The sequence below is a fragment of the Ostrinia nubilalis genome, chromosome 28 (assembly GCF_963855985.1).
Source record: "Ostrinia nubilalis chromosome 28, ilOstNubi1.1, whole genome shotgun sequence".
Classification (NCBI taxonomy): domain Eukaryota; kingdom Metazoa; phylum Arthropoda; class Insecta; order Lepidoptera; family Crambidae; genus Ostrinia; species Ostrinia nubilalis.
This window is the reverse complement of record NC_087115.1, coordinates 4,626,045-4,650,540: the sequence shown is the minus strand read 5'-3', so window position 1 is coordinate 4,650,540 and position 24,496 is coordinate 4,626,045. Positions and strand designations below refer to the sequence as shown.

Below are 24,496 nucleotides of genomic sequence, written 5' to 3'. Positions count from 1 at the left end.
CAAGTGGCTCAAACGGCACTAGGGGCTCAAGTGACTCAAACGATGCCAGGTGGCTCAAGGTGCCCAAACTACACTAGGGTCTCAAGTGGCTCAGACATGACAGTGGCTCAAACGACACTTACTGGCTCAGAAGTGGCACAATGATTGGTGTCTCAAACGACACCAGATGGCTCAAATTGCCCAAACGGCACTCGGTGACTCTAGTGGCTCAGACAAGAAAACAGTGGCTCAAACGACACCTACAGGCTCAGAAGTGGCTCAAACGGCACTAGACGGCTCAAACGATACTATATGGATCAAGTGGCTCACCGACAATGGGTGGTTCAAACGACATCCACTGGCTCAGAAGTGGCTCAAGTGGCTCCAATGACGCCAGATGGCTCAAACGACAACCACTGGCTCAAAGGCAATGGGTCGCTCAAACCACACTAAGTGGGTCTAGTGGCTCAAACGACACCGGTGCTCAAACCACACTAGCTGGCTTAAACACCTCTAATGACTACAGACTTAAAAAAACATTGGTTCAAGCAACTTAAATGACTGCAGTTACCTGATAACAATGACATCATATGTCATGGCGTGACGTCACATACCTGTCAGTGGCAGCATTGTAACAATAATTCGGCAGGAAGTCGTAGTTCAGCTCCCAGAACACGTGGAAAGCGATCCGGCCGTACGGCGCCAATACGCCGTGGTCCGATTCGCGAAGGATTGATTCAAATTCATCCAGAGTTAGGTAGCGACTGAGCAGCTTGTGGCAGAGACGGTTTACGGAGATCAGGCCTTCTAATTCCTGTGGACAAGGTTAAAATTTAGCAATATTAAAGCCCGGTCTGTGAGCACGTAGAATTTTGTCCAATGACCCCAAGCTACCCATCCTTATCGCTCGCGCGTAATATTACTGTCGCGACTGTGCGACGGGCGTCCGCAGTGAGTGTGCGAGCGCGACAGCAACATAATTACGCGCGAGCGATAAGGATGGGTAGCTTGGGGTCATTGGTCAAAATTCTACGTGCTCACAGGCCAGACTATAGTGATTTGTAGTTATCAATAGTCCCGTTAACGTTTATAGTAGTTGCTGTTATCGGTTTGTGATATTAAATTTTACAATGAAGATAGATATTCTAGTTTTGTATTTCGTAAATAGTCTATGGTATAATATTAACACAAAATTGCACAGATAAATAACAAAGTTTGGTTGGTAACTCATATTTTAGTTGATAACCCTTTCCTTAAGTTAACATTGTTACTTACAACTACACCAGTGATGTCACCAGCTTCGAATTTCGCGACCGCGGTGTCGAGAGCGCGGTGCATATCCGCGTTTATACGCTGAGCGACCTGCGGACAAACATTCAGTGTGAGAAATACATAGTTTTTATACATGGCAACTCCCTAAACCAAAGAACATTTTTAATACATAGCAAGTTTAACATCATCATCATCATTTCAGCCACAGGACGTCCACTGCTGAACATAGGCCTCCCCCAATGATTTCAACATCGCCCGGTTGGTAGCGGCCTGCACCTTCCTGCTACCTTTATGAGGTCGTCAGTCCACTAAGGGCCTCATAAGAAGGCTCAAGGTCACCCAAAGGGCGATGGAGCGGGCTATGCTTGAAGTTTCTCTGCGTGATCGAATCAGAAATGAGGAGATCCGCAGGAGAACCAAAGTGACCGACATAGCTCGCAGAATTGCTAAAATCAAGCGGCAGTGGGCGGGACACATAGCTCGTAGAGACGATGGCCGTTGGGGCAGAAAAGTTCTCGAGTGGCGACCACGGGCTGGAAGACGTAGCGTGGGCTGGCCTCCTACTAGGTGGACCGACGATCTGGTAAAGGTCGCGGGAAGAGCCTGGATGCGGGCAGCGCAGGACCGTGCATTGTGGAAAACCTTGGAGGAGGCCTTTGTCCAGCAGTGAACGTCATTTGGCCGAAACGCAGTCCACTTACCAAGGCGCATAGATCCACGTGTCGTCCCAGCAGAGCCACGTGCCTCTGCCGCAGCAGCGAGGCGTAGCGACTTCGTCGAAAACGCCTGATCATCATCATTTCAGCCACAGGACGTCCACTGCTGAACATAGGCCTCCCCCAATGATTTCCACATCGCCCGGTTGGTAGCGGCCTGCATCCAGCGCCTTCCTGCTACCTTTACGAGGTCGTCAGTCCACTTACCAAGGCGCATAGGTCCACGTGTCGTCCCAAGAGAGCCACGTGCCTCTGCCGCAGCAGCGAGGCGTAGCGGCCGGCGCCGGCGCTCGTGGAAGCGCCGCGAGCCGCGCATTCGGCTCGGTAGCGCTTGTCGAGCACCATGCTGTGCGAACATAAAGATTAGTAGGGAATATGCTTAGATTAATAAAACCTAGATAGATAGTCAGTGCACGAAAGGTGAGGCAGATTTTAGTAAGCCAGAATGGCTTACTCGTAAACGTCACATGAACTGTCAAAGTGAAAAATTGGTAAACACGTCCGACGACTTTTAATTAATTAAGACGGTTTGTGCTGTGAAAGGGTGTCTAAATACATCAGAAAAACTAAAGAAAGTGACCAGTGTTACATTTCATAAGTAAGTACTACGATTCGACGCGTATTTTGCTTGAATTTGGCTTTCAAAAATTAAATACGGGAATGATAACAGTAACAAGAAAATTTATTTCCCAATTGTTCGCCGTACAAATACACTTCCTTTTTTATGAAATCGAGACTTTTCAGTCGATTTATCTTATTGTAATTAGGTAGGTACTTTGAATTCAATAAATAAGTAAGTACATGATGCGTTTTGTTTTTGTTAGTTATAAAATAATTAAAAACGTATTAAAAATTTCCTTACTTTCGGGAAAATCGCCTTCACTGTCTACACTCCCCAACAAAATTGACACTAATGACATAAGATTTTTGCCTCACTCTTGACGAAGCGTTTGTATGAAGACTATCCATCTAGGTTTTATTAATCTAAGGGAATATGCTTGTAAAATTCAAAATAAGTTTACTGTGGACCACTGAATCACCAGAATATATTTATTTATTTATCTTTATTAAAGAAACATACACACACAGAATGAAACATATTATCACATGGTTACGGCCCGGTTTCCATCAAGGCGGAGCGGAGAAGAGCGGAGCGGAGAAGAGCGAAGCGGTGCGGAGACGAGAGATGTGTGATCTGTGCGTAGCTGTCAGTCTATAGTTATTTATGAAGTAACCCAAACCCCGTAACCCAAACATATTTTCCTACAGGTATATAAAAACAACACCTCCTTTTTCAATCCCATGGTGAGAATGTGTCGCTCATACAACGAGGTAGTTCGCAGTGGTGGAGACATTGACATATTTAATAGCAGTTTTCCCCGGTACAAGAGATTGGTAACAGAAATCTTTAAAAATAAATAATCGTCCTCGACCCTATCCAAGGTTTACCCTATTTTTATGTATATTTACATTTGTCTTAATATAAGTAGCTTTATTTAACACTAAGCATGTTGTGTACGCTGATTTTGGATCTCTGTTTAGTTATTTAATATTTTGTTAATTTCATGGCTATATAATTGACAGTGATCTGTTTGTGTACCTATTTTAAATAAATAAATAAATAAATGAAACACCGCACCGCTCCGCTCTTCTCCGCATCGCTCCGCACATCTCCGCATCGCTCCGCTCTTTCTCTGCACCATGCCGCGTAATTTTTTTTGAAAAACACCTGACTCTTCTCCGCTCTTCTCCGATCGATTGTATTACAAAATGGCCCAAGCACAGGTATACTGCTGATGCTGTCTCATATAGCACATTATTTCTAAAACACGCAAGCCCACACATGACCTGAATTGCTTGAAGACAAACACAGGTATAGTTCTTGCAACTCACGAAGGCGAGTAAGCTTTCTTGTGTGTGTACGTGTACATATACATAAATATAGTGTAATGTCTGTCAAAACTTTTTTTTTATCCACAACGAGGAAGCTCTTGGCATGTATCTCACCTGATGGTAAGTGACGATCAGGCCGAAGGTGGAAGCGAGCTTCACCCGGAATCCTCAACCACGGAGGAACTGGCTATCTTACCTCTAACTGCCGGAACACAATAATGCTGTTAACATTGTTGTTATGGCGACAGACTTAGGTAAGATGGTGGTAGCTAGCCAGGCGGACTTAGAACAAGCTTTACCACCAACCAAACCGAACAGAAAAATCTGCCCCCACTGGGAATCGAACCCGGGACCTCTGCGTGAAGCAGGTGGTCTAACCACTAGACCACAGAGGCGGTTAATGTTGAAAAACGAACAGTAGCGAGCCACCACAATGTAAAGCTCACTCGCCTTCGTGAATTGCAACAACTATAGCTCTAGACAAGTACTAACCTGGCAGCCAGTTGCTTATAATGCGCGTAGACTTGTTCAGACAGCTTATACACGAAATGGTCGAAGCACAGGTTGACTTCTGCTTCCACTTCGTCGTACAGAAACTGTTTCTTGAGCACAGTGCATTTTGGGAGGCTAAAATAAGCACAAACACAGCTAGACAGCTCTAGACAAGTACTAACCTGGCAGCCAGTTGCTTATAATGCGCGTAGACTTGTTCAGACAGCTTGTATACAAACTGGTCAAAGCACAGGTTGACTTCGGCTTCCACTTCGTCGTACAGAAACTGTTTCTTGAGCACAGTGCATTTTGGGAGGCTAAAATAAGCACAAACACAGCTAGACAGCTCTAGACAAGTACTAACCTAGCAGCCAGTTGCTTATAATGCGCGTAGACTTGTTCAGACAGCTTGTATACAAACTGGTCAACGCACAAGTTGACTTCTGCTTCCACTTCGTCGTACAGAAACTGTTTCTTGAGCACAGTGCATTTTGGGAGGCTAAAATAAGCACAAACACAGCTAGACAGCTCTAGACAAGTACTAACCTGGCAGCCAGTTGTTTGTAATGCGCGTAGACTTGTTCAGACAGCTTGTACACGAACTGGTCGAAGCACAGGTTGACTTCGGCTTCCACTTCGTCGTACAGAAACTGTTTCTTGAACACGGTGAGAGCGTACTGGGCTGAATCGTTGTATAGATCCAGGGGGTAGAGTACGTATCTGAGAAGAAAAAATCATGAGTTTTTAAATCATTATCATCACCATAATCAGGCGCAGACTATTCCTGTTCTTCATATGGCTGTCGTAAAAAGCGACTAATGGACAAGCATAAGAACATCAAGCCTGGCCAACTCGTCTGACTAACAAAATCAAAAATCAAAATCATAAATATTTATTCGTTTAGACCACAAGTGGCACTTATGTAACGAGCGTAGTATAAGGCAAATCTTCTATTTACCTCTGGTATACTCGACGCAAAGACTCATGTCAGGCGGGGCCATCGTGGCATTTCATCTCGGACCAAAGGTTAATTCATAAAAAATCGCTTTTATTTTTTGCAAGTAGGCTTTTTAAAAAGTGCGTTTACACATCATAGTATTATTTTAACCCTACCACTGCTTCGGGTCAATGTATAGGTCAATAACTGGAGAAGAAATTGGCATTGTGAATGCTTTGAATCAATCTGTAAGTTCACTTGCAAAATTTAAAGCAAATAAATAATAAATGCCCTCATAGCATTAAGTTCGTATTTTGTAACCTGTTCAATGTACAAATAAGTTTAAATAAATAACCTAATACATATTGACAAGGTATACTCACTCCATCATAGCCGGTTCCTTGCTCCTCAGTATATGATCAGTCAATTTCCACGGCATGGACATCTCTATGGGGAACTGGATCCCCATAGAGATGACTCCTCATTGTGTTGATGGCGGACTGTGACTAAAAACTACAATTTCTACCAACATGTTAGTTTTTTCTCCCACTCACCGACGTTCCGACTCAGCATTTTCATTGTGAAGCTAGAAAATAAAAAAACTACTATTTCTACCATTATGGTAGTTTTTTCCTCCGACTCGCCGATGTTCCACCTAGGCACTTTGATGTTGAAGCTGGCCTCGCCATCCTTCTTGCTCCTGTTAAAAAACTACTATTTTCTACCAAAATGGTAGTCTTTTTCTCCGTCTCACCGACGTTCGGCTAATGTCAATTAATGTCAAAGTGTACTCACTCCATCATAGCCGGCTCCTTGCTCCTCAAAATATGATCAGTCAATATCCACGGCATGGACATCTCTATGGGGAACTGAATACGTTTCTCCATGGTGACCAGGTCGTTGCATTCCTCGTTATGCTGGTGACGGACTGTGCATTTCTGTTTGGAGAAGAATTACATCATCATTTTAGCATAATATGGTTCACTGATGAACGATTTTTTTATAGAATACTAGCGGCCGCCTGCGACTTCGTATGCGTGGAACCAGTTTTTGGAGGGGTTGAATTTTCCAAAATCGCGTTTTACGGCCGGTTCACACATGTCTCCGTTTTATCGTGTACGTTTTTTTTTCGTCGATGTATGTATTACTGTATACAAAATACTGTGTCATGTGTGAAGTCGCTCATACAACTACATACGCCATCGACGAAAAAAAACGTACACGATAAAAGGAACAGTAAAACGGAGACGTGTGTGAACCGGCCGTTAGTGAGCACCTACGTTCTAAAAGAAACCTCCATAAAAAATTGAGACTCCTAGCACTTGTAATGTAGTTCCTAAGTTTTCGTGACACTTTGGAAAACACTGAAGTTACATTATAATTATGACATTTACAGGAGGGCGCTACCATCAATATTGAGTAATTAGTTCCGATTGTCACTTGACGTTTCAGAATCGTTCGACTATAATAAATGTTACTTACGTTGACTTTCCTTCCCATTGTCATCTCGAGGTAGAATTCTCTGTACCACAGCTGGGACAGGTCGCAGCATTTTTGCAAGGAATCTAATAACAAAGGAAAAATATATTTTAATTTCTTAACTACCGAAGTGGTAGTTTTTTACTAAAATAGTTTTTTTACCAAAATAGTAGTTTTTTTACCAAAACAGTAGTTTTTTTTTACCAAAACAGTAGTTTTTTTTACCAAAACAGTAGTTTTTTTTTACCAAAATGGTAGTTTTTTACCCACCCGACAGATTGAGCATGTACCCCCAGTAGAAGCTCAGCCGGTGGAACTGTTCGATTTGCTGCAGCGTGGTCGCGTCGAGGTCTTTACGCAATGTCCGCCGGCCGCCGGACTTGTCCGAGATTAGCGCTTCTAGCTGTGTCCGGACCATGTAGAGCTGGGTTGATGATGGGCCTGGGAATGATATTTTATTTGTTTATTTTTTTATGTCAGACAAGCCAAGTATTTGACCGCAATCACACTTGGTGTTTGTATTTTATTTTATTTTATTTATTTTTGTTAAGTGATTAGATCCACCAACAAGGTTACATTTACATTGTAGCATTCAAAAGATAAACTTACAAAAACGACACACAGTTTAGTAGAAAATGGTTCGTATATTTGTCCCTTAAACCTTTTTCGCACTAGTCGAGTAATTTAGTCGAGTGATGAGTAATTAAGTCTGGTTATACGACATCCACGTGAAGACTGAGAGTTGTCCTATTCTACTTTGCAAAAAGCACAAGCAGGCCAGGTTTCTCCTCTAGAAAATAAAAAACAACCATTTACACATATGTACTCACATACGATGTTCTCCGACTCATCGACGTTCCACAGCGGCACTTTCATGCTACATCTAGTATCTCTCTTTTTTCTACGAAATAAAAAACTACCAAAATGGTAGTTTTTTTCTAACTTACCGACGTTTCGCCGCGGCACTTTGATGGTGAAACTAGCCTCGCCATCCTTCTTTCCTCGGAGCGCCGGGTCTTGTTGCGGCTTGCAACCGCGCGTAAAAAACTACCAGAATAGTTTTTTTTTTTTAACTTACTGACTTTCCGCCTCGGGCACTTTGATGGTCAAGCTCTCCTCTCACTCCTCTAGAAAATAAAAACTACCATTTCTACCATACTAGTAGTTTTTTCTTCGACTCACCGACGTTCCGCCGCGGCACTTTCATGCTGCATCTAATCTTTCTCTCTTCTACGAAATAAAAAACTACCAGTTTTTTCTCCTACTCACCGACGTTCCGCCTAGGCACTTTGATGGTGAAACTAGCTTCGCCATCCTTCTTTCCTCGGAGCGCCGGGTCTTGTTGAGGCTCACAACCGCGCGCCCAATCGCCGCACGTTTCGCGCACTGATACTATTATACTGTGGACAAATATTGGTTGTTTAAAAACTGTATTATGAAACAAAATTATGTACGTACACACGGCCATACTGTTAACTATCCATTTCCGTTTTTGCTCTCGCTCTCATCAAATGGTGATTTTTTGCGATAGAACGAGACGACATGACAGGCAATGGATAGTTAACACTGTTGCCGATGGTACATCAATCGCATCAATATTTTTTTGGCTGCCACCGCAACTTTAGGACTGTGAACGGGTGCGTTGGCTACAGAAAACAAGGTCTTTCCGAATAGTCGTGGTCAGGTGAATGAAATTCTTAAACGCAATGGTGAACTTAAATTATTTTTTTACCAGTTTCTAGTGAAGAATTAAGCTACCTGTCCAATTTTTTTCAGAATTTTGTTGTGGCTAGAAATATCCCATTCACATCATCATCATCATTTCAGCCATAGGACGTCCACTGCTGAACATAGGCCTCCCCCAATGATTTCCACAATGGCCGGTCGGTGGCGGCCTGCATCCAGCGCCTTCCTTTTTATGAGGTCGTTGGTCCACCTTGTGGGTGGACGTCCTACGCTGCGCCTCCATTCCACAACCTTGCTGCCCCATCGGCCGTCAGTTCTGTGTACTATGTGCCCTGCGCATTGCCACTTCAGCTTGCTAATCCGTCGGGCTATGTCAGCGACTTCAGTTCGTTTACGGATCTCCTCATTTCCGATTCGATCTCGTAAAGAAACGCCGAGCATATCGTGCGTTTTTCGACATGTTCTTCAAAAATCTAAAAAATACTCAGCAAAACTACTATAACAATAAATAAAATAAATAAATAAATATCTTTGGACAATCTCACACAGCGCCATCTAGCCCCAAAGTAAGCAGTTAATGTGCTTGTGTTATGGGTGCTAGCTTAACGGATATACTACTTATATACTTTTTTTTTTAAATACATACATATTATACATACAATAGAAAATGGTACTTCTTACCTTCTAATAAGGTCCTTCTTGTTCTTAATCGCTTTCCTCAGCGGTTCCCTCAGTATCAGCTGAACGAAGTCCTGCAGTTCAGCGTATATGGACCGCCTCGCTGCATCAGCGAAGACTGTCTCCATGCGAGCCATCAGCACTTGGACATCATCATCATCATTTCAGCCATAGGACGTCCACTGCTGAACATAGGCCTCCCCCAATGATTTCCACAATGGCCGGTTGGTGGCGGCCTGCATCCAGCGCCTTCCTGCTGCCTTTATGGGGTCGTCGGTCCACCTTGTGGGTGGACGTCCTACGCTGCACTTTCCGGTACGAAGCCTCCACTCCAGAACCTTGCTGCCCCATCGGCCGTCAGTTCTGCGTACTATGTGCCCTGCCCGTTGTCACTTCAGCTTGCTAATCCGTCGGGCTATGTCAGCGACTGTTCGTTTACGGATCTCCTTATTTCTGATTCGATCTCGTAAAGAAACACCGAGCATACCGTGCGTTTTTCAACATGATCTTCAGAAATCTAAAAAATACTCAGCAAAAACTACTGTAACAGTAGAAAATGGTACTTCTTACCTTCTAATAAGGTCCTTCTTGTTCTTAATGGCTTTCCTCAGCGGCTCCCTCAGTATCAACTGAACGAAGTCCTGAAGCTCAGCGTATATGGACCGCCTCGCTGCATCAGCGAAGACTGTCTCCATGCGAGCCATCAGCACTTGGACATCATCATCATCATCATTTCAGCCACCGGACGTCCACTGCTGAACATAGGCCTCCCCCAATGATTTCCACAATGGCCGGTTGGTGGTGGCCTACATCCAGCGCCTTCCTGCTACTTTTATGAGGTCGTCGGTCCACCTTGTGAGTGGACGTCCTACGCCTCCACTCCAGAACCTTGCTTCCCCATCGTTCTGAGTACTATGTGCCCTGCCCATTGCCACTTCAGCTCGCTAATCCGTCGGGCTATGTCAGCGACTGTTCGTTTACGGATCTCCTCATTTCTGATTCGATCTTTTAAAGAAACACCGAGCATACCGTGCGTTTTTCAAACATGTTCTTCAGGAATCTAAAAAATACTCAGTAAAAACAGTAGAAAATGGTACTTCTTACCTTCTAATAAGGTCCTTCTTGTTCTTAATCGCTTTCCTCAGCGGTTCCCTCAGTATCAGCTGAACGAAGTCCTGCAGTTCAGCGTATATGGACCGCCTCGCTGCATCAGCGAAGACTGTCTCCATGCGAGCCATCAGCACTTGGACATCATCATCATCATCATTTCAGCCACCGGACGTCCACTGCTGAACATAGGCCTCCCCCAATGATTTCCACAATGGCCGGTTGGTGGTGGCCTACATCCAGCGCCTTCCTGCTACTTTTATGAGGTCGTCGGTCCACCTTGTGAGTGGACGTCCTACGCCTCCACTCCAGAACCTTGCTTCCCCATCGTTCTGAGTACTATGTGCCCTGCCCATTGCCACTTCAGCTCGCTAATCCGTCGGGCTATGTCAGCGACTGTTCGTTTACGGATCTCCTCATTTCTGATTCGATCTTTTAAAGAAACACCGAGCATACCGTGCGTTTTTCAAACATGTTCTTCAGGAATCTAAAAAATACTCAGTAAAAACAGTAGAAAATGGTACTTCTTACCTTCTAATAAGGTCCTTCTTGTTCTTAATCGCTTTCCTCAGCGGTTCCCTCAGTATCAGCTGAACGAAGTCCTGCAGTTCAGCGTATATGGACCTCCTGGCTGCATCAGCGAAGACTGTCTCCATACGAGCCATCAGCACTTGGAGACCCTTAATCATGGCGATCACTTCGATCATGGCGAATTTCTCTTCAGAGGTGTAGTTGTAGCGGGTTGCCTGCAACAAAAATTATGGTTAAAATCTCTTTTTTATTATTTGTGTTTTCTTTTTTGAGTTTGACTTGTAATTTGGTTTTGTTTCAATTTCTATACGCGACACATCTTTTTTTTGCCCGTTTTTTAACAAAAAGACCGTTTTGTAGAACCTCGTGGTTAAAAATAATTAATATGAACTTACTAATATGGTACAAAAATTACTAAAACAAACTACCACCATAGTAGGAACTGTCTTTATATGGACATGGACTGTGGTAGAAAATGTTAGTTTAAAAAAACTACCAAAATGATAGAAATAGCAGTTTTTTTAATAAAATACTTCCAAATGGTAATTTTTGTCTAAAAAACTACCAAAATGGTAGAAAATAGTAGTTTTTTTTAAATCCTCTTACCCTTTCATATTTTTCAGCGTCGGGCGAGCAGCGCTGGTTTGTAGCGTGGTCAGTGGGATGTAGAAGCTTCCAGCTGCACAGTTCATTGAGCACTGAACACCAAGATGACAGCAGCTGTAGTCCTCGCAAGCACAGCTCGGATACAGCTTGCGAGGGACCGGCGCGCGTGGTGCGAGGCGAACAACCACTGCAGTGGTACCTAGCTTTAGTTGCCCTTTCATGCTTCTACCCGCCGTTGTTTCAGAAACTACTAAAATAGTAGTTTTCCATACTTCTTGGTGACGGTCGGGAATCCGACGTTGTTTCTTTTAAAAACTACCAAAATGGTAGAAATGGCAGGTTTTCTTACCTGATATTTCTTTGAGTCAATCGGGAATCCGACGTGTCGTCTCGTTATAAACTACTAAAATGGTAGAAAATGGTAGTTTTACTAACCTTTTCATAAATCTTTGGGTCTACAGGAAACCCGCCGTAGTCTCTTTAAAATCTACTAAAACAGTAGAAATAGTATAAAATGGTAGGTTTTCTGCGTCAACCTAATGTCATCAGTCATCAAGCCCCTTGTCTCCTGCTTGGCTGAATAAAAACTACTAAAATGGTATATCTTATCCGTTCATACTTCTCCGCCTCATTTATAAACCTTCCATCGTCTCTTAAAACTACTAAAATGGCAGAAATAGTAGATCCTCTCACCCTCTCGTATTCTTCGGCGTCAGGTGGGCAGCGCTGGTTGGTAGCGTGGTCGGTGGGATGCAGAAGCTTCCAGCTGCACAGTTCAGTGAGCACTGAACACCAAGATGACAGCAGCTGTAGACCTCGCAAGCATAGCTCGGATACGGCTTTGTTCTCGCCGTCTGAACCGGCCTCTTTGAAGGTCGTTGTCACCTGTAGATAAAAGTCGATTATGAGTTCCACACGCAGGTCCAGTTTTTTGCCGCCTGTTAACAAACTCCATCAAGTCGCACGTAACTCGTTATTGTGACGTGGCAAAGCATATAATTTTGAAGGAGATTTGAAGTCTCGCTGACGTTTGACGTTACAAAAATACCCTCCCGTGCCGTTCCCTTTCCTCAGGCACTGACTGAACTAACCGCTGAACCTATACTGTTAACTTACTTCCCAACGCGACGGTTCACTTTATGAATTTACTTTATGAAACCCACTTCTCTGGATATCTTGCGTTCCCAAAATAAAAGGCCTTCTAAAAGGGTTCCTTTTTTCCTTTTGAGGTACCTACGAAACCCTAAAAATTAACGAAAAACAATAATTAAAAAAATAAAATTGCTTATTATATTAATCTAAGACATTCTGTCAGAAAAAGCCGGTTACAGTGAGAAAAGACTTTGTTCATAATAGTTTTTTTACCCGACTGCGCTAGAAAGAAGGGTTATAGTTTTTACTCAACCCACCTCGTTGCTGTATCTAGCCAGCTCCGATATGTAGTTCTGGTGCTCCTCCCTGATCTGAGGCAGGTGGACCATCAGGTCTGCCTGAGGGGACGGCGGGTTCGGGCTCGACGATAGAGGCCATCTGCAAGGGGAATTACATTGTAGATACTACCACAGAATAATAATAAGTACTACGTACAGAAGTTTTACTTCGCGAAGGTATTTAAAAAAAATATATGCTCAATGTCAATAACAATATGGTGTAATTTAGCCTGTCACAAGAGTCAAGCACCATTTTGTTGACAAACGTCAGTGATCGGCACTGCGCCGAAGCTATAGGGCTGACTTCGGTAAAATGATGTGACGTGAGGTGCCAAACTGCGGAAAATGGCGGAGGAAATACATGATTTAGCATCAATTATCATGAATAATATTAACTACTTATTTACCTCGCAGTGTCTTGAGGCAACTTAAAAAAGTACATTCTGTGTTTTTATTATTATTTAGGCAGTTAAATACTGCACAGTATTTAGTACACCATTTTCTTCCATCATACACAAGAATACGCGTGCGTGAGTCAATGTTCGCTCGTATGTGAGGCCTTGTCGAATAGTATCCTGTAGGCGGGCCATCGTGCGTGTTTTGTTTCCGATGTAAACTCGCGGAGATGAACAGGCCTGATACTACTAGCTGTGCCCGTGACTTCGTACGCGTGAAAAGAGAATAATATTTCCCGTATTTGCAACATTTCATTCTCACTCACTCAACATTCTCCTTGTCTATGACCACGGAAGACCAGCGTCGTGGCATTATCTACTGAGATGCTACGACACCATGCCGAGTGGATACCTATTCAGTATCATTGTTCATGTAATTTCGATGATACAGAATAAACATTTCTTCTTTATTTTTTTCTATTTTTCAATACTGCTCCGCTCCGTCCCTCTTGACTGTAGGGTAATGTTATACAGGGTGGAAACGATAAGTGATCTCACTTGATTATTTCTAAACTATACAACATATAGAAAACCAATTACTGATCGTGAAAGTGCTTCTCGAGCTCTTTCAAACGATATCCATAATAGGTTACAGAATAAACTAGATCTATCAGAAAATGCAACATAATGACAGAAAACTAAGCACTGGCCCATTTTTTGTCCCGAAGCAGTGATAGGGTTAACGTAATAGGATGTGTAAAAACGCTTTTAAAACTTTCGTTCGTCCACTGCTGGACAAAGGCCTTCCCCAAGGATTTCCACTAAGACCGGTCCTGCGCCGCCCGCACCTCCCGCGACCTTCACCAGATCGTCGGTCCACCTAGTGGGAGGCCTGCCCACGCTACGTCTTCCGGCTCGTGGTCGCCACTCGAAAACTTTTCTGCCACAGCGGAAACCTAAACATTAAAAAACCTATTTGAATATAAATTACTTTTATGACTTTATGATGATGATACTCACTTGCTAGGATCGTAGTGTTTGGACCTCTTGATGTAGTTGAACGGCGCGATCTGCATGTCACCAAACAACGGTACCACTTCTAGATTCTGGAATACAACAAAACTATGCATTATAATTGGATACATGAGGCGAACTTAGGCCCGATTTGACCAAACTTTTATCCGAGAATAAAGAAAGAAAGGAACATTTATTACCATGGACATCACAAAATACAAAAGATGTAAATAAAAAAAGCAAATAAGACAGAGGTGACATAAAACATACAATGGAAGAGAAAGTAAACTGAGCAGTGCCACCCTGTCGCACTGCGATGCCCATCGCAATGGGACCCCACTCAGCATATGCCGTGGCCCCCGGTGAGGTAGGCCACGAGCCACGACGCTGGTTAAATAACTGGCACATTTCAGTATGGGAAATATGTCAAAAATGACGATTTAGTCCGAGATATTTTCTCTTGTTTGGTCGAATCCACCCTTAATGTCATATGGCATTTTCTCCACGTCAACATTTGGGCTTAACAGAAATAATAGTGGGCAGTGCATACAATATTACAAAAAAAAGAAAAAAGTTAAAAAAAATAATGCTGGCAGGACCGGTTGCTGTGGAAATTCTTCGAGGGAGGCTTTCGTCCAGCTGTAAACGTCATTTGGCTGAAAAAAGATGGGCCAATAATTTCAAAACTAAACTGAAATCTATTCAGTTATGCTCTATACCTAATAGACATGTAAATGTAATCTTACCTTAAAAATCCTGTCGATCCGGTCCAGACGGATCTTTTTCTTCTGATCCAAACGGTTGATGTTGCACACTTCGGAATCCATTAGAAACAGCCCGAAACCCATCACCTATAGATAAACACAATCTCGTTAAAATTAGAGTTAAAAATCTTCGGTCCCTAGATAATGTGACAATCCTGACAGATTCTGTATTGCGATCGCTTCGCCACCTTTTTTTAAGTTATCGAATCCAATCGCAGTTTAGCCGCCTGTCACGGTCATCTTCTGGGAGCATCGACATAATATCATATTCACCTCGTAAAATTGAATGAAAGTTAACTTATTAATTATCTAAGGAACCCTAACACTTACCTTCACAAGCATGTGCTTCTCCGATGGCGTCAAATACATCTTCGTCTCATACATATGAACGCAGATGTTAACTACATCAGCCAACAGCTCTTCGTAACCTGCCGAATGGTAATAGCGTTAAAGATATTCAGTTTGTGAACCAAAGGACTGTCAAGGTCCGTAGTCCGGTTGCCGAGCATATTATTTCGTCTAATGACCCCAAGCTACCCATCCTTATCGCTCGCGCGTAATTATATTGCTGTCGCGCTCGCACACTCACTGCTGCCGCCCGTCGCACAGTTGCAACTGCAATATAATTACGCGCGAGTGATAAGGATAGGTAGCTTTGGATCATTGGACGAAATTCTGCGAGCTCGGCGACCAGACTTAAGTCATATATTTATGTTACATAAGGGATTATTCCTTTAGTGTCCTCATTTCACCTTTCACCAAGCTTAATTTTCCAGGTGAATTGAGTCAGCTAAAGCGGTCGCCTTTGTTTGTTTGTTCACCTAGGAATTAATTCACCCAGGTGAACGAACAGATGCGAAAATCTGGGTGAATTAATTCCTAGGTAAGCAAAGACGACTCCTTTAGTCGAATCAATTCACCTGGGTTCCATTTTCTTCACCCAGGTGAACAAAGTGGAATATCCGCACCATTAGATCAGTCGTCGTTTCAGCCAAATGACGTCCACTGCTGGACAAAGGCCTCCCTCAATGTTTTCCACAATGAACGGTCCTGCGCTGCCCGCATCCAAGCTCTTCCCGCGACCTTCACCAGATCGTCGGTCCACCTAGTAGGAGGCCTGCCCACGCTACGTCTTCCAGCCCGTGCTCGCTACTCGAGAACTTTTCTGCCCCAACGGCCATCGTCTCTACGAGCTATGTGCCCCGCCCACTGCCAATTCTGCGGGCTATGTCGGTCACTTTGGTTCTCCTGCGGATCTCCTCATTTCTGATTCGATCACACAGGGAACCTCCGAGCATAGCCCGCTCCATTGCCCTTTGGGTGACATTAGATCAGACGACGGTCAAAACTTACCATTGATTTTCTCGAGTGCATCCTTCACGGTGTCCCGAATCTTGTTCTGTGTTGCCAGAAACATGGACAGGTTCTGGGATTCCTGCAGACTTTGGCTGTCCGACATCACTTTGAGGAATTGCGCAGCCCTAAAGGGAAATAAATACATTATTAAAAATAGAAATATGGAAATATAATAGTGGTCCTAAAGTTGTACCCTGGGGAAATTGAATATCAAACCTGGTAATTATCTTACTATCTCGATAAAAATGTTGACGAGTAAACTCATAGCTCGCGTTAGGTACAGTCGCGGAATGAAAAGGTTCGTCACCTTAGTGTCGGTTTTCGCTTGCACTAGGTACTGTAAGAGTCAAACCTGCCAACATAACCGTGCAAGAAACAGTGCTACTAACATTTAAATAAATATGACGTTTGCTAACGAATAAGGTTTTGCTTGTTTATTTTTCTATCCCATCAGTGCAATGCAATGATGACATTGACCAATTGACAATAGTTTTTTTTTAATTAATAGAAATAATGATGGCAGGTTGAACCAACAAGAAGGTTTTAGTTTATCAATCATAATAATCTTCTTGACAAGATAAATCGTCAAACAACTTTGATCTGAATAATTTTGAACTTTACTGACGAACAGTTAAAGATTATTTTCTCTAACTCGAGATTATTCTGTCACATAGTTTCAAAAGGTAATATGTGCTCGCGATTCGTTGAAGGAATCAATTTGAAAACTGACGAACCTTTTCATTCCGTGACTGTACATAGTTCAAGAACTAGCTCATAAGCATGCTCATTGCTCATAACTAGTAACCTCGTATTGTACTTATCTTAATGATGTTCATGTTCTTTAGCTCGTCAATAACGACAAACGTTGACAAACTAGCTCGCTATAGCTCGTTAGCTCTCTTTAGCTACTAACCTCCTATAAGTAGAATAGTCGTTCTTAACGCTGCTCTTCATGTTCTTAGATAATGACAAACATGTTGACGAACTAGCTCGTTATAACTCATTAGCTTTAGTAACTAAGGTGTTTAAGGAGAACTGACCTTCTGTACGTAGAGTAATCGTTCTTAACGCTGCTCTTCATGTTCTTTAGCTCGTCTAGCACAGCGAACATGTTCACGAACTTGCCCAGAGTTAGTAAATACGCTTCCGACACAAAGTCGCGGCGTTTCTCCGCGTGGCACAGACGGCGGACTTCCGCGCAGAAACGTTCGATTGCCTTGCGCTGGAACAATACAATACTTACTGTTAAAAATATCTTCAGAGACTTATGGTCTCTGAGCATGTAGAATTTTGTCCAATGACCCCAAGCTACCCATCCTTATCGCGCGTAATTATATTGCTGGCACGCTCGCACACTCACTGCTGCCGCCTGTCGCACAGTCGCGATAGCAATATAATTACGCGCGAGTGATAAGGATGGGTAAGCTACCCATCCTTATCACTCGCGCGGGTGGGGTCATTGGACAAAATTCTACGTGCTCGGCGACCAGACTATATGAATGGTACAACTTACTTGGAAGTACATGAACTGCAGCAGCTTGTCCACCTCGGGAGCCAAGACCTGGACCGTTCTCTCGTAGATATGGACGCGGTCGGGTTGCTCGTTGGAGCGCGGCAAGTGGAACCACCAGGTCAAGTGCGACTCTCAACCTTCAGGTAAGTTCCATTAGGGCCAGCGGCAAGTGGGACACTCTTAAAGAAACTTACTTAGAGCCAGCGCAGACCTGGCGAGGCACAGGAAGCGTAGTTCTGGATCCCAGCGTTGTTAAGAACCGAGAATCTTCAAGGCAGCCTTTCAACGGGCTTCCGTAGCAGTTTGAAAGAACTTCGCCACGTGGTAAATGCGATACACACTTACTTAAGTACACTTATAGGACTAGTGCAGACTTGGCAAATCACACTCAAGTAAGAGACGCCACACGGATGTGGGATATGGATCAACCACTATAGAAAACTTAGGTGGAAATTGATTTGACGATATGTGTCGTCCATTGCAATAAATCTTTCTTTCTTCCTTCCAAGCAGGTGTCACTGTCATACTCGGGAACCAAGCACCAAGGTCAAATTGCTTACCACTCTGGCTTTCAAATATAGTTAGTCAGGGCGAAAAACTCTAATACCGCGATGCAGGTTTGTAGGCGCGGAAGCGTGTGCCATCTGTTGAGCGATGTCTGCAATCAGTTTGTAGTGGCAAATCTATAGATATCACCACACGGGCTTTATAGCAGTGGCTTTTGTCCAGCAGTGGACATTCTCTACTTACTTGGAAGTACATGAACTGCAGCAGCTTGTCCACCTCGGGAGCCAAGACCTGGACAGTTCTCTCGTAGATATGGACGCGGTCGGGCTGCTCGTTGGAGCGCGGCAAGTGGAACCACCAGGTCAAGTGCGACTCTCAACCTTCAGGTAAGTTCCTTTAGGGCCAGCGGCAAGTGGGACACACTTAAAGTAACTTACTTAGAGCCAGCGCAGATCTGGCGAGGCACAGGAAGCGTAGTTCTGGATCCCAGCGTTGCTAAGAACCGAGAATCTTCAAGGAGTAGACATGTGCCGGCTCCCGTAGCAGCTTGAAAGAACTTCACCACGTGGTAAATGCGATACACACTTACATAAGTACACTTAGGACTAGCACAGACTTGGCAAGCCACACTCAAGTAAGAGACGTGATATGGGTGAGGGATATGAATCAACCATTAAAGGAAGCTGGCTAAAGGTGGACCTTGCATTGATGATTTATATTTGTTTGTTGCAATAAATATTTCTTTCTTTCTTTCTTCCTTCCAAGCAGGTGTCACTGTCATACTCGGGAACCAAGCACCAAGGTCCAATTGCTTACCACTCTGGCTTTCTAATATAGTTAGTCAGGGCGAAAAACTAATACCGCGATGCAGGTTTGTAGGCGCGGAAGCGTGTGCCATAGTAAGCACGGATCAGCGCCATCTGTTGACTGGCGCCTGCCACAAGTTTAGTCAGTTAGAGATGTCATCACACAGGCTTTGCAGCAGTGGACGTCCTTTTCTGCTGCAAATGCTGAAATGACTATGAATGGACTCTATACATGTCACCGCACATTCTTTGCAGCAGTGAACATCCTTTGGCTGAAATGATGATCATCAGTCCACTTACTTGGAAGTACATGAACTGCAGCAGCTTGTCCACCTCGGGAGCCAGGACCTGGACAGTCCTCTCGTAGATATGGACGCGGTCGGGCTGCTCGTTGGAGCGCGGCAAGTGGAACCACCAGGTCAAGTGCGACTCTCAACCTTCAGGTAAGTTCCTTTAGGGCCACACTTACTTAAGTAAACTTGGGGCTAGCACAGACTTGGCAAGCCACACTCAAGTAAGAGACGCCATACGGATGTGGGATATGGATCAACACTATACATGGAAAGCTAAGGAGGAATTGCTTAGGTCCATTTTTTTTTTTTTAAGTGACGCGCGCTGGTATCTTGAGGAGCTTTTCCAGCTTCACCGGGCAGAGTGGCGAGTACAGAAGGTACTCTAGCCGTTTGGCGATCGTCGGTGCGCGTGCCGACGAGGCCGAGTGTGGGCTTCGCGAAGCGAAGCCTAGGCTCGTCCGCGTCGGTCGCAGACCGACGTTCGCGATCGGGCCGTAATGCTGCTTAGGTCCAGTCCATTCTGGTTTTCTAATATAGTTAGTCGGGGCGAAAAACTCTGATACCGCGATGCAGGTTTGTAGGTGCGGAAGCGTGTGCCATAGTAAGCGCGGATCAGCGCCATCTGTTGACTGGCGCCTGTCACAAGTTTAGTCGATAGAGATGTCACCACACGGGCGTTGTAAAAGTGCTTTTTAAAGCCTATTTACAGAAATAAATGAGTTTTACGAGTTTTTTTTAGTTTTGCAGCAGTGGCCTTCGTCCAGCAGTGGACGTCCTTTGCCTGAAATGACTATGAATGGTACAACTTACTTGGAAGTACATAAACTGCAGCAGCTTGTCCACCTCGGGAGCCAAGACCTGGACAGTCCTCTCGTAGATATGGACGCGGTCGGGCTGCTCGTTGGAGCGCGGCAAGTGGAACCACCAGGTCAAGTGTGACTCTCAACCTTCAGGTAAGTTCCATTAGGGCCAGCGGCAAGTGGGACACTCTTAAAGAAACTTACTTAGAGCCAGCGCAGATCTGGCGAGGCACAGGAAGCGTAGTTCTGGATCCCAGCGTTGTTAAGAACCGAGAATCTTCAAGGCAGCCTTTCAACGGGCATCCGTAGCAGCTTGAAAGAACTTCGCTACGTGGTAAGTGCGATACACATTTACTTATGTACACTTAGGACTAGCGCAGACTTGGCGGATCACACTTCAAGTTAGAGACGCCATATGGGTGTGGGATATGGATCAACCATTAAAAGAAGCTGGCTACAGGTGGACCTTGCATTGATGATTTATATTCGTTTGTGGCAATAAATGTCTCTTTCTTTCTTTCTTCCAAACAGGTGTCATGCTCGAGGACCAAGCACCAAGTTCCAATTGCTTACCATGTTAGTTTTCTAATATAGTTAGTCAGGGCAAAAAACTCTGATACCGCGATGAAGGTTTGTAGGCGCGGAGGCTTGTGCCATAGTAAGCACGGATCAGCGCCATCTGTTGACTGACGCCTTCCACAAGTTTAGTCAATAGAGATGTCACCACACGGGCGTTGTAAAAGTGCTTTTTAAAGCCTATTTACAGAAATAAATGAGTTTTACGAGTTTTTTTTTAGTTTTGCAGCAGTGGCCTTCATTCATCCAGCATTGGACGTCTTTGGGCTGAAATGATCATCAGTCCACTTACTTGGAAGTACATGAACTGCAGCAGCTTGTCCACCTCGGGAGCCAAGACCTGGACAGTTCTCTCGTAGATATGGACGCGGTCGGGCTGCTCGTTGGAGCGCGGCTAGTGGAACCACCAGGTCAAGTGCGACTCTCGACCTTCAGGTAAGTTCCATTAGGACCACACTTACTTAAGTAAACTTGGGGCTAGCACAGACTTGGCAAGCCACACTCAAGTAAGAGACGCCATACGGTTGTGGGATATGGATCAACACTATACATAGAAAGCTAAGGAGGAATTGCTTAGGTCCAGTCCATTCTGGTTTTCTAATATAGTTAGTCGGGGCGAAAAACTCTGATACCGCGATGCAGGTTTGTAGGTGCGGAAGCGTGTGCCATAGTAAGCACGGATCAGCGCCATCTATTGAGCGATGCCTGTCACTAGTTTGTAATAGCAACTATAGATGTCACGACACAGGCTTTGCAGCAGTGGACGTCCTTTGGCTGAAAATGCTGAAATGACTAATGACCCCAAGCTACCCATCCTTATCGCGCGTAATTATATTGCTGGCACGCTCGCACACTCACTGCTGCCGCCCGTCGCACAGTCGCGATAGCAATATAATTACGCGCGAGCGATAAGGATGGGTAGCTTGGGGTCATTGGACTAAATTCTACGTGCTCACAGACCAGACTATAGATGTCACCACATAGGCTTTGCAGCAGTGTACGTCCTTTGGCTGAAATGATGATCATCAGTCCACTTACTTGGAAGTACATGAACTGCAGCAGCTTGTCCACCTCGGGAGCCAAGACCTGGACAGTCCTCTCGTAGATATGGACGCGGTCGGGTTGCTCGTTGGATCGCGGCTGCGGTATCGCGCGACAAGTGGAACCACCACGTCAAGTGCGACTCTCAAGCTTCAGGTAAGTTCCTTTAGGGCCAGCGGCAAGTGGGACACTCTTAAAGTAACTTACTTAGAGCCAGCGCAGATCTGACGAGGCACAGGAAGCGTAGTTCTGGATCCCAGCGTTGTTAAGAACCGAGAACCTTCAAGGCAGCCTTTCAACGGGCTTCCGTAGCAGCTTGAAAGAACTTCACCACGTGGTAAATGCGATACACACTTACATAAGTACACTTATAGGACTAGTGCAGAATTGGCAAGTCACACTCAAGTAAGAGACGCCATATGGGTGTGGAATATGGATCAACCATTAAAACAAGCTGGCTAAAGGTGGACCTTGCTTTGATGATTTATTTACTTTCTTTCTTCCTTCATACTCGGGAACCAAGCACCAAGGTCCAATTGCTTACCACTCTGTCTTTCTAATATAGTTAGTCGGGGCGGAAAACTCTGATACCGCGATGCAGCTTTGTAGGTGCGGAAGCGTGTGCCATAGTAAGCACGGATCAGCGCCATCTATTGAGCGATGCCTGTCACCACTTTGTAATAGCAACTATTAGATGTCACGACGGGCTTTGCAGCAGAGAACGTAATTTGGCTGAAAATGCTGAAATGACTAATGACCCCAAGCTACCCATCCTTATTGCTCGCGCGTAATTATGTTGCTGTTGCGCTCGCACACTCACTGCGGGCGCCCGTCGCACAGTCGCGACAGCAATATAATTACGCGCGAGCGATAAGGATGGGTAGCTTGGGGTCATTGGACTAAATTCTACGTGCTCGGCGACGAGACTATATGAATGGTAGGTACAATTGCTTACCACTCTGGCTTTCAAATATAGTTAGTCAGGGCGAAAAACTCTAATACCGCGATGCAGGTTTGTAGGCGCGGAAGCGTGTGCCATCTGTTGAGCGATGTCTGCAACCAGTTTGTAGTGGCAACTCTATAGATATCACCACACGGGCTTTATAGCAGTGGCTTTTGTCCAGCAGTGCACATTCTCTACTTACTTGGAAGTACATGAACTGCAGCAGCTTGTCCACCTCGGGAGCCAAGACCTGGACCGTTCTCTCGTAGATATGGACGCGGTCGGGCTGCTCGTTGGATCGCGGCTAGTGGAACCACCAGGTCAAGTGCGACTCTCAACCTTCAGGTAAGTTCCATTAGGGCCAGCGGCAAGTGGGACACTCTTAAAGAAACTTACTTAGTTAGAGCCAGCGCAGATCTGGCGAGACACAGTAAGCGTAGTTCTGGATCCCAGCGTTGTTAAGAACCGAGAACCTTCAAGGCAGCCTTTCAACGGGCTTCCATAGCAGCTTGAAAGAACTTCGCCATGTGGTAAGTGCGATACACACTTACTTAAGTAAACTTTGGGCTAGCACAGACGAGGCAAACCACACTCAAGTAAGAGATGCCATACGGATGTGAGATATGGATCAATCACTATAGAAAGCTAAGGTGGAAATTGCTTTAACTGTATGTGACGTCCATTGCAATAATTCTTTCCTTTCCTTCCAAGTTCAGGGGGCCAAGCATCAAGCAAGGTCGAATTGCTCACCATTTTGGTTTTCTAATATAGTTAGTCAGGGCGAAAAACTCTGATACCGCGATGTAGGTTTGTAGGCGAGGAGGCGTGTGCCATAGTAAGCACGCATCAGCGCCATCTGTTGAGCGATGCCTTTCACTAGTTTGTAATAGCAACCATAGATGTCACGACACAGGCTTTGCAGCAGTGGACGTCCTTTGGCTGAAAATGCTGAAATGACTAATGACCCCAAGCTACCCATCCTTATCGCTCGCGCGTAATTATGTTGCTGTTGCGCTCGCACACTCACTGCGGGCGCCCGTCGTACAGTCGCGACAGCAATATAATTACGCGCGAGCGATAAGGATGGGTGGCTTGGGGTCATTGGACTAAATTCTACGTGCTCACAGACCAGACTATAGATGTCACCACATAGGCTTAGCAGCAGTGGACGTCCTTTGGCTGAAATTATCAACTTACTTGGAAGTACATAAACTGCAGCAGCTTGTCCACCTCGGGAGCCAGGACCTGGACCGTTCTCTCGTAGATATGGACGCGGTCGGGTTGCTCGTTGGAGCGCGGCTGAGGTATCGCTCGACTGCAGCAACGCCAGGTGTATAACATAACTGCGTGCGCGTTGCCTTCTTCGAGAAGTTCGTTCTGGAATGGAGAATGTAGATTATCAGGTCATTTTGTGACCACTGGTTTCAATTGACATTCAGTATGGAAATGTCCACTGCACCAGGAGGATCTTTTTAAGCCACTAGGAGTTTTGTTAAGGAAAGAATCAAGAAAGGGACCAAATTACGTCATAAAAAGTCATCGTCATTTAGTCTCCACTGCAGCTGTTCTGTTAGAGAACGAGACAAGGAAGGGACCGATTACATCTTGTATAAAAAGTTGACATCTTTTAGGTCATTTAGTCTCCACTACATGGACGCCCGTAGCGGTTTCTTCGGGGAACA

At 44.7% G+C, this 24,496-nt stretch overlaps 1 protein-coding gene across 1 annotated transcript in view; it reads right to left on the bottom strand.

Moving 5' to 3' along the window:
• LOC135085310 (cytoplasmic FMR1-interacting protein) overlaps nucleotides 1–24,496 on the bottom strand; it is a 46,855-nt gene that overhangs the window by 20,222 nt on the left and 2,137 nt on the right. Inside the window, exons 3-19 of the mRNA XM_063980099.1 lie at nucleotides 24,012–24,191; nucleotides 17,376–17,557; nucleotides 16,333–16,460; nucleotides 15,310–15,407; nucleotides 14,962–15,066; nucleotides 14,222–14,307; nucleotides 12,786–12,906; nucleotides 12,070–12,261; nucleotides 10,771–10,985; nucleotides 8,038–8,168; nucleotides 7,039–7,209; nucleotides 6,772–6,854; nucleotides 6,085–6,227; nucleotides 4,899–5,072; nucleotides 2,175–2,313; nucleotides 1,255–1,341; nucleotides 594–793 (exon numbers count right to left, since the gene is read on the bottom strand). Of these exons, the coding sequence (XP_063836169.1) occupies nucleotides 594–793; nucleotides 1,255–1,341; nucleotides 2,175–2,313; nucleotides 4,899–5,072; nucleotides 6,085–6,227; nucleotides 6,772–6,854; nucleotides 7,039–7,209; nucleotides 8,038–8,168; nucleotides 10,771–10,985; nucleotides 12,070–12,261; nucleotides 12,786–12,906; nucleotides 14,222–14,307; nucleotides 14,962–15,066; nucleotides 15,310–15,407; nucleotides 16,333–16,460; nucleotides 17,376–17,557; nucleotides 24,012–24,191 (2,435 nt within the window). The remainder of the gene's footprint in view (nucleotides 1–593; nucleotides 794–1,254; nucleotides 1,342–2,174; nucleotides 2,314–4,898; nucleotides 5,073–6,084; nucleotides 6,228–6,771; nucleotides 6,855–7,038; nucleotides 7,210–8,037; nucleotides 8,169–10,770; nucleotides 10,986–12,069; nucleotides 12,262–12,785; nucleotides 12,907–14,221; nucleotides 14,308–14,961; nucleotides 15,067–15,309; nucleotides 15,408–16,332; nucleotides 16,461–17,375; nucleotides 17,558–24,011; nucleotides 24,192–24,496) is intronic.